A 14,148-nucleotide genomic window follows, 5' to 3' on the forward strand; every position below is an offset into this window, starting at 1 on the left:
CTTCTGGCCTCAATTGCTTAATCATCCCTAGCGTCATCTCGCGTTTTAGCTGCAGCTCTGGGTAAGCTCACGGATGACAGCCGAAGACTGCTCTTGTGTCTCTATAAAACATTTTACTGTGTGTGTAATCTACCAATCTACAAGTAACACGGTGTTTTTTTTTTACATTAGATTACATTACAGTCATCAGTAGATTCGCTTATCCAGAGGGATGAAGAGTATTGGAGAGCACCATTGTTATGACAGAGTAATACATTTAATAGCAGCAGAAACATTTGTCTGGTCTCTGAATATGGGTTATGGGGCCTCTCTGTCGGGTCGTGTCCGTGGGACTCGGAGGGTGCTCTTGTTTTTGGATGGGTGTGAAAATATTTTTGTTTCGAAACTGGAATTTATTGAAAGCTCTTTCTCTCTCTCCCCTGCTCTCTATCTCCCTCTATTTCTCTCCCCCCTCTCTATCTCTCTCTCTTTCTCTCTCTCCCCTCTCTATCTCCCCCCCTCTCCCCCCCCCCCCCTCCAGGCGGTGTGCATAGAGAACGCCTGCATGGTGCGGGGCAGTAAGGAGGGCAGTAACGGGGCTCTGCACCTGATGAAGACGCTCATCAAACCGGCTGAGACCAGCATGTACCAGATCCTGAAGGTCGACGGCCGCTTCAAGTAAGGGCCGCGCCGTCTCCGTGACAACGTCTCCGTGACAACGTCTCCGAGTCTTTTTTTTTACGGAGCGTTTCAAATGCAAATCCCCCCTCATGAAAGGTACTCCACAGTTCTTCAGTTTGGGGCAATTATGTGACCGTTAACATGTCAATCACGTGAGTGACACTCACAGACTCCGCCCCCAAAAAAAACTGTGGATCTCTGCGATCGCATTGGTTGTCGTGCGGCGCAGTAAGGATCCCCGTGCTTGATGCTGATTGGTTGCAGGATTTTCCTGTCCCTGATGAAAACAGCAGGGCTGATTGACCTGCTCCATCAGGAGGGGGCCTACACCTTGTTTGCCCCCACGGACGATGCATTCGCGGGCCTGAGTGAAGAGGACCTCGCCCTGCTGTCCAGTGAGCGCTAGTCTTTTTTATACTTTCATGTTGACAAATCACCGGTAGTTGGATTTTGTTGGATCTGAACTGCTTTCTGTTTGTCTTTGGTAACCAAGGCGATGTCAACGCCCTGAGGACCATCCTGCTGTACCACATCAGTAACGGAATCTTCATCAACGGAGGGCTGGAGAGCGGAGTCACCAACCTTCTGAAGTCCATCCAGGGCAGAAACCTCCAAGTGCTGTCTGTAAGTACTCCCACAACGGCAGAAACCTCCTAGTGCTGTCTGTAAGTACCCCCAGGAGGGCAAAAACCACCTAGTGCTGCCTGTAAGTACCCTCAGGAGGGCAAATCCTCCAAGTGCTGTCTGTAAGTACCCCCACAAGGCCTCTTTCAAACCTCTGCTTTATGGACTATCCTCATCTGCTATTACTTCTCACTGAGCTGTTGTAATAGCCTTGTAATCATAAGAACCTTGTAATCTTGTTAATTGAAGTCAGGACCAGTACATCTGGGCCAACGAGATCATTTGTGGAGTTGGGCCCGTTGATAGAAATCTGGCTTCCTGTTACCTCTGATCTGTTTCTCTCCACTTCCTGTCCGCTTCCATCGAAGGTCACACGACAATGGCTCGTTATCTGTTCTTTTCCTGCTATAATCGGACAGGACTGTGAACTTTGATACAGATAGCGGTCAGAGAGCTGAATACTCCTGTGTACTGTATCAGAAAAGATTGTTTACCACAGCTTAGTGTTAGTACGTTAGTATGTAGTAATGTTAGTATGGCAGAATTTGTAGTTGTAAGAGTTAAAATTGAGAGAGAGAGGGAAAGAGTGAGATGGTGAAAGAGCAAAAGATGGAAAGAATGACAGGGAGCAAGGGAATGAGAGAGACAGCTCATGGTCCTGTCTTGGTTTCTTTCCAGTTTGACCTTTGAGTTCTGAAACGTCTAAATTACAGGAAACTTGTTTCCTTGATGCAATTTGCAGGCTTCGTTTACAACAATGGGGCATCTGTCCGATAGCGCCATCCAACTTTATTTTGGGAAACATTCTGGGGGGGGGGGGCATAGCAATTAAACTCCATTATCGCCATTATCCTCCCCTAAACATAATGGTAGCGAAATGGCTGACATTATTATCCTTATCTTTTGCGCTGTCCTCGTTCGTGGCCAGGTTAACAACTCCATCCAGGTCAATTCCCTCAACGTGTCGGACAACGACCTGATGGCGTCCAATGGAGTGATCCACGTGGTGAAGACCATGCTGTACCCCGGAGGTGAGTCCAGCACCCCGACGTCTGTTAGCGGAGCGAGCGGGAGGGGCGTGGTCAATTGCAGCCCAGAGCGTGTCACCTGGGGGGGGGGGGGTGCTTTATTTCTCTCTAACTCTTCCCTTCTTTTTCCCCCCTTCCTCTCTCTCTCCCCCTTTCTCTCCCCCTCTCTATTTCTCCCTCCTCTCTCTCCCCCCTCTCTCTTTCTCTCCTCTCTCTCTATCCCCCCCTCTCTATCTCTCCCTCCTCTCTCTCTCCCCCTCTTTCCCCCCTCCCTCTCTCTCTCCCCCCAGGTCAATACCCCCCCACCCCCCCGCCCCTCGAGACATTTCCTCTCCATTCAGTCAGGAGGGGGGAATAATTTTTCCCTTCTGCAGTTTTTGTTGAAGCAGGAGCACGCGTCTGATTTGGCGGCAGATCCTCACATTAAGCAGTCGTGCTCCTTCAGATTACAGCAGAGCTCAGGCTTCGCTGCCGACTTCTGTGGAAGTGTTTATTTGGGCCCCACCGGGAGAACGTGCTATCAAGCTAACGTAGCTAACAGTACGCCGTTCGGGACATGGTGTCTGTGCAATAGCATTTCGACACCGTCCAACAATCCAACAATTACAACACCGTTCAACTATTCACATTTCAACATTTAACATTCACTTCAAATGCAGTGTATCAGAGACGGGGCCCAGTTAAAGAGAGGGATTCGCATTTTGGGTAACATTATGAATGGTCCTTTATTAAACCTATATAACTTTATAGGTGTTACATAGCACCTTTATAAGCACTCCATAGATGCTTCATAGCACCTTTATAAGCACTTCATAGACATGAATAGCGACATATTTTGTGTTTCCCTTGGTGTGTCATGGTAATGTTGCTTACTGTATGAAGTTGTTATATAGGTCTTAGGAAGAGCCATTCACTGAAGGTTTTTCCAAGTTTTTTGATCCTGTATCAAAAGACAGCAGCACCAAATTCTGTTTTTGGGGCACACAGAAAGCAGACCTGTTTTTTAGGGTGTAGGATGTGGAAATGATGGTTTGTGTCTGTGTGATTAATCAGATCTGCCAGTGGGACAACAGGACCTGCTTCTGCTGCTGAAGAGACTCATAAAATACATTCAGATTAAGGTACTGAGCTTGGTCTATATACACACACACACACACACACACACAGACGGATGCACATACACACACAGAGACTTACACTGTTTACACTATGGGACATTAGTATTCCCACTATCCCAAAGCCCATCATTCCACAGTGAATATATCTGCCCACTTAATTGCACAGGATCCTATGCCCGGTGTCATTACCTGAGAAACCTAGAGATTAAAGAGTACTGTAATCTGTAGAGGACCCCCCCAAACTGGGGGGTCCTGTTTCATCTCCCCAATTACATAAATTGGTGTATTTTTACAGTACATAGGCAACATAAAAGATGTTAATAGTGTATTAGCTATATTATCATGTATTATAATGAATGATGAACTCACACTTTTTTTACCTGGCTTTATAGTTTATACCTGGCTTCTCCTACACTGTGATCCCTCTCACCTTCATCAGTAAGTCTTTGTAACAGTTATTACTTACGTTTTGCTCTGATATACACATTTAGTACTTCAGTGAATGATGTGATGTCATTATTATTTTATGTTGTTACGTTATTCTTACCAACTGCCAACTATCGCTTTTTTTCAGAGCGCACCATCACCACGGAGATTACCATGGAGCCGGAGATTCAGACCTTCACCCGCGTCATTCAAACGGGTAACTGTCCAAAACCGATCGGGGGGGTGGAGCCTGGTGACTCGCCTCTCCGCAGCTGGAATGTCGATCAAATTTAAATTTAAATTCACTCAAAATTGATCTCTCTGAACATTCATCGTAGTGGACACAGTTCACTTCAGATCAATCAAATCTTCAAGAGTGACTTATGATAATTATAGTTTCGATCAGTATTTTTATTAAAAATGTCACGTTTGATTACGTTGTTGGGCATTTAGAGGTGTTGTAGAGAGCTTGGTGGAAACCCAGTGATTGACACATTCTAGCTCAGGGAGTGTTTCTGTGTAATGGATAAATTGTCTGCAGCAAGGAGCCTTGCAACTGAACACACCTTAAAATTATTCAGACCGCTCAGTTTCGTCAAGAGTAATACGTTCAGAGTACTGTATTCCACCCAAAAGCATAAATGACCAGCCTGGTCATTAGGTTATGTACATAGTTTTATTATTTTAAATGAAAATACACTGAAATAGCTCCCTTACCCAAGACTGGGATAATGCATCTTTTATCCGATTTCGACAGCCCACAGTGTCTAATGACCCTAATGTTTCTGTTTCGGTGGACAAAGAAAACATGTCTTAGATGACATCCAATATCTAGTTCCAGATTATCTGTGTGAGCCATCTCTGCATCATGTCTCTGGCATGGAAAGTCATTACTCACGATCGGCCCCTGACCGGGAGCCCTCCTTGAATATTGCTGATGGGTAAATTGGGCTGTCAGGTGTCAGCGAGAGTGAACAATCCCTCCTACTGTTGAGTTGCGGCTCGACGGTCCTCTGCTTTCCGTAAGACTGGGTTTCAGGATTTCATCCTATGAACCGAAAAACCCTTCGCTTAAAGTTAATTATGGATTTAATCACGATAAGAAAGGGGGACCCTGCTTTCTCCATTGGCTGCTGCTTATCTAAGTGATGTCTGCTTTTTAACTGAATATACAGGACAGTTCTTTTGAAGCCTGATTTAGCCCTATAACCAGTTCTACAGACCAAAGTCTGTGCTCTAATCCCTGTATATTGTCAATGTGTTGTTGTACATACTGCCAGGGTAGTTTTATTGTTTCAAAAAGCTTTTATACTTGCATGTCATAGCAGGGTGAAATTGTAAAGTGTTACGTTTTAGAAATCATGATGTTTTTAATGTTTTTTTTTTTAACTGTGGGTGGTGTTCAACCAATCAATGTGAATGTTCACATGCCAAGCTGAAGTTTCTGAACCACACAGGTCTTCACAATGTTGTCCCACCGTGTCCCCAACAAACTGGTCCATAACCATTTGCAAAGATGTCCTTAAGCTGACCATGTCATGACAATGCCATGAGTAAACTTTTTATGTTTTATGTCGTTTCAACTAGTGTTTTAAACCTGATTCCTGTGTGTCTTGTTTTGCTGTTATCGTCTTCAGTGCCTAACGTTACAACAGTCACCAAGGTGATTGAAAACGAACCAACTGTTACTAAAGTCACCAGAGTGATTGAAGGGGATCCAACTTTCACCAAGGTTACCAGGGTCATTGAAGGGGAAGTGGACCCATCAGTTACCAAGGTTACCAGGATCATTGAAGGGGATTTGACCTTCAACGAGCATACCAGGGTCGTTGAAGGGGACCCATCCGTCATTAAAGTCACAGTTGAAGGAGAACCTTCTGTTACCAAGGTTACCAGAGTCATTCAAGGGGAGCCAACCATCACAAAGGTCACCAGGGTGATCGAAGGGGAACCCACGATCACAAAAGTCACCAGAGTCATTGAAGGTACAGTGTGTCCCAAAATATACACCAGTGTTATTAATATCAGTCCACAAGGTCTACATTGTACCTGTTTGTTGTTGGTAGATCATTGAAGGACTCTAGCATGTTAACCAGTGACCCTCACCTGAGAAAGTTAACACCAGGATGAGCCAAACATTTCAGAAACTAACTTCATAAAATAGAAGTAGGACAGCAACATATTTTGAGTGCCCAAAAAAGTGTCAGTGATTGACAGTTAATTTAAGCTCCATCCCCTTTTGGGGTTCACAAAACCCCTCCAATCTCTAGTCGAGGGTCTTGGAGTCTGTGGACTGGTCTCTAGTGACTGGCAGTATACTTTGAGTCCTCAAATTGCCTCCCAAACGGGCGTGTCTCTGTCCCACAGGGTTCTCGGGCGAGCTGGACACCGATGGAGAACTGAAAAGGATCCTGGAAGAAGGTCAGTGTTGAGTCACTACGAGCTCAGCCAATAAACCGCTGAGCGCCATGAGACCACACCCCCTTGCAGCTGCTGCCGGACTTTGATTAAAAACATCCGTACTCTCATCACGCACAGACCGTGACCAAACGGTGGATGACTGATTTTGCCACATGGCTCCCGTTCTCCGTTCAAACTGCCCCTGAACCACAGTCATTGTCCAGTTTGATTTGAACTCCACAAACCACCATTTTAGCTGGTCTAATGGCAGATTGGGTAGATCTTGCCAATGGACTTGGAGGATGAGGGCACATCACTGGTCAAAAACTCCAAAGGCAGATCAGTTTTTTTTTTTCTGTGGGGAAAATATGTCATCTCAGATAATATAATCTTTAATTTATAAATTTGTAAGATTATTTAATTCCTACCCGGGTTTTCATTGCTGCCTAACAGTAATGGACAGCTTTTCAGTTGCTAGATCTTGGCCTTCAGTTGAAGTTCCATTTCACCTCGTGTCCTTATCCCTTTAAGGTGTGAGGTCACAAATATGTGATTGGAGTGTTCTTAACTGAACATTCTAATGCTGATGTCACAATCACTACTGGTGATTGAAAACAATGAAGTTCTAGAATTTTCAAAAAAAAAAAAAAAAACATTCCTAAAAACTTACACTTCAGAGAGATTAGTGGTCTGCTGGTGGCCAGACAGGAGCCTCTCTATCTTCTGTGCGAGGGCTCTACCCGTGTGTGATGTCTGTGCCATGTTATCTCATTAGAGGTTACCAGGGTTATGGAGCGTCTAGAGAGCGATGCGCACATTCTCGAGGAAGAAGAGATCAAACGAATCATCCAGGCAGGTCAGTCGCGGAGGGGAAGCGACAAAGCCGTTCCTGGGAATGACTGCACGGGCTGCAGCATCCTCGGCCGAATCTACGCGTTTGCGAGGAGCACCCGGCGGGCGTGACCCCCCCCTGCCCTCTTCCCCATCCCGCTTTGGGGGCCGAATACTCTGCCTGGCTAAATTCTTAGCTCGTGAATTTAAAAAAAAAAATGTGACCATGGAAACACACCCCAGTAAAGGCTGTTATTTCTGACCTCTGAGTGATCCGCAGTGCACCTAATATCATCCACGAAAGGAGACATTTGCTTATGAATGAATAGAATTTCCTAAATGGGTTTTTAATTTGTGTGAACCCACCGGAGAGAGACATGTGGGACCCGACCCAAGTCTCTGTCTGAGATTTGGCGAGTCAAGTTTCAGGATGTGGACGGTATTAACTGCGTTGCAAGCTCCGCAGTGACATGCATGAGAAGTAAACAAACCTAAATCTTGTTGTGACAGATTCACTGCTGCCAGCCAAACAAGGGATCGGTGTCGATGAGAGCTTTAGTCTAATCATTTAATCTGCTCGTTGAGCCCTTATAAGAGCTTGCGTATGAACTTCATGAAGCAGTAGCTGCTGTTTTGAGGTTTTGGTGCTGAGACGTGCATCTACTAAAAAAACTTCTAATTGCATTTCAACTATAAGGTTCGTATAATGTCTAAAAGTATGGTTTTGATTGTAGAATGCCTTTGGAACACACATGCACGCATGCGGACTCATGTATGCACACACGTGTGCAAGAGTGCATGCACGCACGCATGCATGCATGCGGGGACACACACACACACACACACACACACACGTTTCTCCGTTCCTGACTCTCAAACTGTGGCGTACGTCTTGGCAGAGTCTCTCTCTCCTCTTATAAAGCCCGAGTTCATAATCGCTCTGTGCGGTGACTTCCTGTGAGAAAGAAACGGGAGACGACGGCGGGGGCTGGAGAGAGAAGCTTTTATTAACAGGGAAAGCGCCCGGAGTGTTTTATTACAGTTCAGTTGTGGAGAAACGGTATTAAATCTCACTTGTGACCTCACTCACCAGAGCGTGTTTGGCTGTGTGTTTATCCGTGAGTTCGTTTTGAATGCTAACGCAGTTCTTTTTTTTTTTGGGTGGGGTGTAGAAGGTGGAAAGGGATTTAGCACCTCTGTTACCAGGGTATTTCCAGGAGAACCCCGCATCATCGAGGGTAAGGTTCCGTTCGTTCGGCCGACGCAAAATGTTTGGAGAATATTTGGGTAGCAACAGATTTCCTAAACAGACTTAGAAAGTGGTTTTTTTTTTTTTGTCCAGACAAGTTCTGTCAACGTAGACAATGTTTGTTAACATGACTTCTGTCAACGGCAAGTGATGTTAACAAACTTACTGTTAAAGTAATTTCGTCTTGAAATAAACATCACGGAGGTTTTGTGTCAGTAACATTTTGATAATGTTCCAAATGTTAGTACTGGATGCCATGCCAGATTTTCAAACGGAATTAACATGAATGATCATTTACAATTCAAATTTCTTTTACTCAACTGCGATTGGAAAACTGAATGACAGCCCTGCAATTTTCCTTATGACTTAAAGTAATGTTAATATGATAATAACTTATTATGTATTGGGAACATTAGCCCAAATTTGGTTGTTGTGGAAAGCTGAAAACGCTCACCTGGGTACCAGATGTGCTGGTTTAAGGCCGTGTTTCTGACCACACCCCCTCTGCCGAACAGGGCCCGACTTCTCCAAGATCGACTCTGACAATCCGGAGCTGATCGACGCGGAATCGGAAAGAATCACCAAAATCATCAGAGGTCCGTGCAGCCATTTTTAGGGGGGCGGCGGCGAAACCGTAAACGAGCGAGAGAGAGCCTCGGAGCTCCCGTCCCGCGGGGGGCCATTTTGCGTCTGCTTGTCTTTTGATGCGTTTCAACACTCGAGTGCTCATTCTGCATCGTGTGATTTGATTGGCTGAGGGGTCACACGCCTTTTCTCCAAGGCCTACTGTACATTACATTACAGGCATGTGACAGTAATGTGATGTAATGTACAGTAGGCCTTGGAGAAAAAGGAAAACTGTAAATTGGCTGCAGGTTTGGAAGATAAAACTGAAAACCTTGCAGCCCTCCAGGACTGAAAGGTTGAGCTCTGTACTTGAGAAGCCGGTCATTTTGCATGCTTGATCTGCTGAGTTTGTCGCACAATGTGACCGTTCTCTGTTTCCATTAACAGAAGGGAAGCCAGTGAAGAAGAGACTAGCTGTCAAAAGAGGTGCAGGTAAAACTCTTAACGTCTTGTATCGCCAGTCGTAGTTAACACCAGGAATATCACACGTAACACTCTCATTAATCTCAAACTCAGACTCTTACTGATGCACAGCCAATCTGTAATTTCTGTGTAGGAATTGCATGGCAATACGCTGCATGGCAGTGCATGTCACACACACACATACATGCACCTGTGTCACGCTTCAGACAAGAGACTTACCCATTTCAGTGGCAGTAACTTAAATGCTCAAACGCGTAGATTTGTAAAGAGATGCAGTGTGCAAACATTTTTAGAAATGAGGCAACATTGGTACTTTTTAAAAGAGGAATTATGTTAAATTAAACTCAAACGCGTTGAGATGTTCGACATACAGTAATGTTCCAAATGTGCCACACCCTGACCCTATCCCTCTTACCAATCCCCCACCCCCCCCCCCCCACCCCCCCCAGTTGCTATGAGAAGAAAACGACCAATGCGCCGTCCCGCCAACCCAAGACAGTGATCCCGGAAACGACTGGAACGCAGACGCACCCCCCCCCAAAACCAGAAATGCTTGGGTATATTAAAGACGCAAAATGAAAAGCCAGTCAGACACTTTGATGCTGTAAAAACACATAGGGAATGCAGGACGATGGTTGTGGATCAACTTTCTGAACCCTAGAGGAACCAAAAGCAATTGTTAAAGCAATATACTTAGGGTGTCTAAAAAAATAAGACACTTAATTTTAATTTTGTCTGGGGAACAAAAAATATTTTTTTATGATAAAGACATATTTAGAATGAAACATATATGTAAATGGTTGTACATATATGTGATATGGTATATGCAAAAGTGATGTGTGTTGTGAGGAAGGAACTGGAGGAGGTGGGAGGTAAATCTCTAAAGGACTGCGTGTTTAAAGAATTGTCTGGATTTAGCAAGGATGAGTTTTTGTCTAGTCAGACAGCCAAATGGATGGAGGGACAGATAAGAAAAGCTTACCTCTTGCATGATTCTATGGTGCTTTCATTCTGTGATGCTTGCATTCTATGGTGCTTGCATTCAGAACTCAGAAATGGGTGACGCTTCTCTACTTTCAGATACTAAATGCTGCATCTCTGTAAATTATGGAGATTGACAAAGGTGTCCTCCAAAATCCCAGTGTTTCTCTTTTGCATCGTTCTTTTCTTACCTTTTTTTATCTATTGTATGTGTTTGTACGTTTTTTTTTTTGTTTTCAGATTGAAGATGCAAATGCTGCCGTCTTGTAATTTGATTATTCTTTTTTAAAATGTTTTGTTAATTCTTTTTGTTGGGTTCTGTACAAAGATTGTACACAAAGCCTTTCAATCTCTATGCCTTTTTTTACATGTTTTCGGAAACAGTTGTTAAATAAAAGTTACTATGAAATATTAATCTTGTCATTTAAAAAAAAACATACACCATACATGTTTTTTTTTCCAGTCCATGTCCATTGATGATGAAGAATCTGAATTATAAATAGCCTGTGAAGCATAAGGATACAGTCACTCACACAGTCTGCGTAATTAATGCATTTTGGCTAACATTCCTCATTTTATATGGACTCTTGCCAGATTCAGTCCGTCCTTGTGTAACACTATATATGCAGACATGAAAGAAAAGAACATAACATACAGAAACAGCTCTATACAGCGGTGGTCCCCCCCGCCCCCCCCCCCAAAAAAAAATGTTTTTCCCATAAGCGACTGTGTCAAAGCAAAACTCCCTTTGATTTATCACCCCCGACAGTCTTTGTAAATAAGACTTGTTTTTAATCCCGTTTTGCGTAGGTGGGACGATGGCCGGTGTGTGCTTATACACTACGTGCTTGAACGCAACCTTCTAACCCGACCGCTCTGTGGGCTCGGAGAAGTGTGACCTCAAATGACTGACCCTCCAACTTGAGGGCAGCCTCACCCAATCCTCTGCCCTGAAGGAGGCGTGGCTTAACTCAGCCAGTTCACCTCTCATGCCTGGGATTGGCTCAGGGCCGCAGAATTCTATTGTGGCATCATCAGTTGCAATTTAGAAGGACCTAATCAATCTCTGTGTTCTGTTTATTCCACGCAACTCAACAGGTGATTAAAAAGTGTTTCAATCCCCTTGAAAACAACGACTTCATTAGGCTCATTTTTCAATATTTCTATGGAAATTGATGGCACGATGAAATATGTTTACTACGTGACACAAGGTGATTATGATTGAATGCACATATGAGTGCTCCTCGGATTGATGTCCTGTTTGGATATCTTTTTGTTTCTGTGACCTTGTGTTGAAGATGTGGGAGTGGTGACAAATTAACGGACCTTTTCTGTTCTGGACTGAAGAATGAATCAGCAGTCTTGCTTTATTTATGCATTTTTTCCATGGGCCACTGTTTTAATTACCGCGCCTCAATTAAATCAAATCCCTGTTTGGATAACCTAGCACTGGAATGTAGCCCCATGCAGATCACGTGGAGAACCACTAGTCCACTGAACCCTCATATTCTGCATTCTGAGTTTCATCTTATCTCTTTGAAGTGTAGGCGTTTTTTTTTTTTTGGAATGTAATCCCTCCCCCCCCCCTCAATTCTAGACACTCAGCAAGTGTTCTAGAACTCCATTGCTTTCCATTACCAGTTACCAGTTCAGTTAAGAACATTCCAATCACGTATTTGTGACCTCACACCTTAAGTCATTTGGAATGAAGAAGATAGCCTCACTGGCCTTGGAGCAGGAAGGCTTGAGTAAACAAAATACTGTATGGCCTGTTTGCTGATACCCTGCGTAACAGGGAGAGGGATATAAGTGGAACAGCATTGACCAGCACTGTTCCAGGCAAAGGCTCGAGGGCCTGACATCCAGTCATGTCGATCCCCTCTGGACGCCATTAAAATTACTTACAGTGAATGGGGTCAGAGTGTCGTGTTCATCCGCACAAAATGTTATGAAGACTACGCCGTTGTGTATGTAGGCCCTGCTTATTTCTCTGTCCGGTAATCTCAACAGGGGAAGTTAAACAGACTGTGCAGTCGCGCCAGGGTATCGGGTTCGCGGGCGAAGCTCACCGAAAGCTCGCTGGCTGCGTTCCGGGTGGGAAAAGCTGAAATTAGTGGCACTCTCAGAGAGACGTGGAAAACCCTTTAACCTCGATTATCTTCCTGTGTGTTTGTTTTTTTTTTTTCATTATGTGATTTTTTTCATCACCTGTGATTAAGAGGCTGGGGAATACAAAGATCTCTCGTCGTCACGCAGAGAGGAAATTCCTGTTCTGCTAAAGTTTGTCCAATGTTACTGTACATAGCTTCGTTTTCCCTCACATTTAATTCACTGCGATCATGAGAAATTGCTCAGAGATGCGTTTCTCCGCTCGAATACATTTATTTTGATAGAAACTAAAATAATTATTAAATAAGCCCTGCATTTCTGCTTCTCCTGTTTGGGGCCCTCTTACTGCCATGGCTGCACAGAACTCAACACACCTCCATGTTCGTTTCAGTTTACATGTCACCAGTGGCTTTTTTTTATTCCCCTGTATTTTTGGATTGTCCAACTATATTGATAAGTGCACAAACGGTCCAACATCCACGATCGATATCGGAGAGCACAGATAAGCACACATCGCAAAACGTCAGTTTGTGTGGAACAGCACGGGGGTATCGAGGAAACTCGCCACTATACTCTCAGAAAAAAGGGTTCTTCGGCTTGTCTCCTTAGGAGAACCCTGTTTAGTTCTTTCTGGAACCCTGTATGATAGGTGTGAAACGTGCCAAAGCTCCCAGATGGAACCATTTTGCCCGACAAAGAACCCTTGAACTACATAGAGTTCCTCTATGGAGACAACAAAGGAGCCTTTTGGAATTCTTTCTTCTGAGAGTGTAACTCCTCAGTACTCGCCTCATGTCGGGGAAATTTGCCACAAATTCCTCGCTACATTCTACGCGTCGGGAAAATTCGCCACAAACTCCTCGACACACTCCATGAGTCTGGGAAATTTGCCACTAACTCCTCTCGATACACTCCGAGTGTTGGGAAAATTTGCCGCTGACTCCTCGATGTGCCCCAACGGTTACCCTCGATGACCCCTTCGCTGTTCTCGACAGACTTTTGAACGACTCGCCGCCTCGTACGCAACTTGGGCTTGTGGGGACGCAGGCGTCAGAGGAAGATAGTTCCTCTGCAGCTCGGCAGTCAGGGTAGGGCTCCCGGATTGGGCGGTGGGGGTGGCGAATAGGCGACGAGACACTGTAAATGGTAAATGGACTGCATTTATATAGCGCTTTTATCCACAGCACTTTACAATTGATGCCTCTCATTCGTCCATTCACACACACACTCACACACCAGCGGTTGAAAGGCTGCCATGCAAGGTACCAATCAGCTCGTTGGGAGCAATTAGGGGTTAGGTGTCTTGCTCAGGGACACTTCGACACGCCCAGGGCGGGGGGTCGATCCGGTAACCCTCCGACTGCCAGACAACCGCTCTTACCTCCTGAGCTATGTCGCCCCATCCCAACAGAAGCCCTGCCCGTCGCTATGCGTCGCTATGTGGGACTGCTGACCACAGTCAGTCAGCACTGTTACGGTCTGGATTTGATACCTGGTTGTGAGGCCCATCTATACAGTACACTCAAACAGTACCTTAGCAGGATGAACCACCAACAGCCCCTCAAATAGTTTTGTTGTTCTTGGGTGAATGCTCAACACTTTTAACTGTTTTTCCACTGTATTTTGCCTATTTTGCGGTATTTTAATGAGACATTTCAACATTTCGCTTGCA

General features: G+C 44.8%; 1 protein-coding gene across 2 annotated transcripts in view; it reads left to right on the top strand.

Annotated features, from left to right (window-relative positions):
• Nucleotides 1–10,782, top strand: part of LOC118236444 (periostin-like) — a 30,870-nt gene extending 20,088 nt beyond the window's left edge. Inside the window, exons 11-24 of one of the 2 annotated variants that reach the window (XM_035434830.1) lie at nt 521–657; nt 925–1,055; nt 1,154–1,284; nt 2,213–2,315; nt 3,366–3,433; nt 3,823–3,868; nt 4,005–4,073; nt 5,494–5,841; nt 6,224–6,277; nt 7,032–7,112; nt 8,260–8,325; nt 8,852–8,932; nt 9,351–9,395; nt 9,836–10,782. In XM_035434830.1, coding sequence (XP_035290721.1) covers nt 521–657; nt 925–1,055; nt 1,154–1,284; nt 2,213–2,315; nt 3,366–3,433; nt 3,823–3,868; nt 4,005–4,073; nt 5,494–5,841; nt 6,224–6,277; nt 7,032–7,112; nt 8,260–8,325; nt 8,852–8,932; nt 9,351–9,395; nt 9,836–9,888 — 1,413 coding nt within the window. In that variant the 3' untranslated portion in view covers nt 9,889–10,782. The remainder of the gene's footprint in view (nt 1–520; nt 658–924; nt 1,056–1,153; nt 1,285–2,212; nt 2,316–3,365; nt 3,434–3,822; nt 3,869–4,004; nt 4,074–5,493; nt 5,842–6,223; nt 6,278–7,031; nt 7,113–8,259; nt 8,326–8,851; nt 8,933–9,350; nt 9,396–9,835) is intronic. The other variant, XM_035434831.1, reaches the window with a different exon arrangement.
• Nucleotides 10,783–14,148: the final 3,366 nt, after the last annotated feature.

This window comes from Anguilla anguilla, chromosome 9 (assembly GCF_013347855.1).
Source record: "Anguilla anguilla isolate fAngAng1 chromosome 9, fAngAng1.pri, whole genome shotgun sequence".
NCBI lineage: Eukaryota > Metazoa > Chordata > Actinopteri > Anguilliformes > Anguillidae > Anguilla > Anguilla anguilla.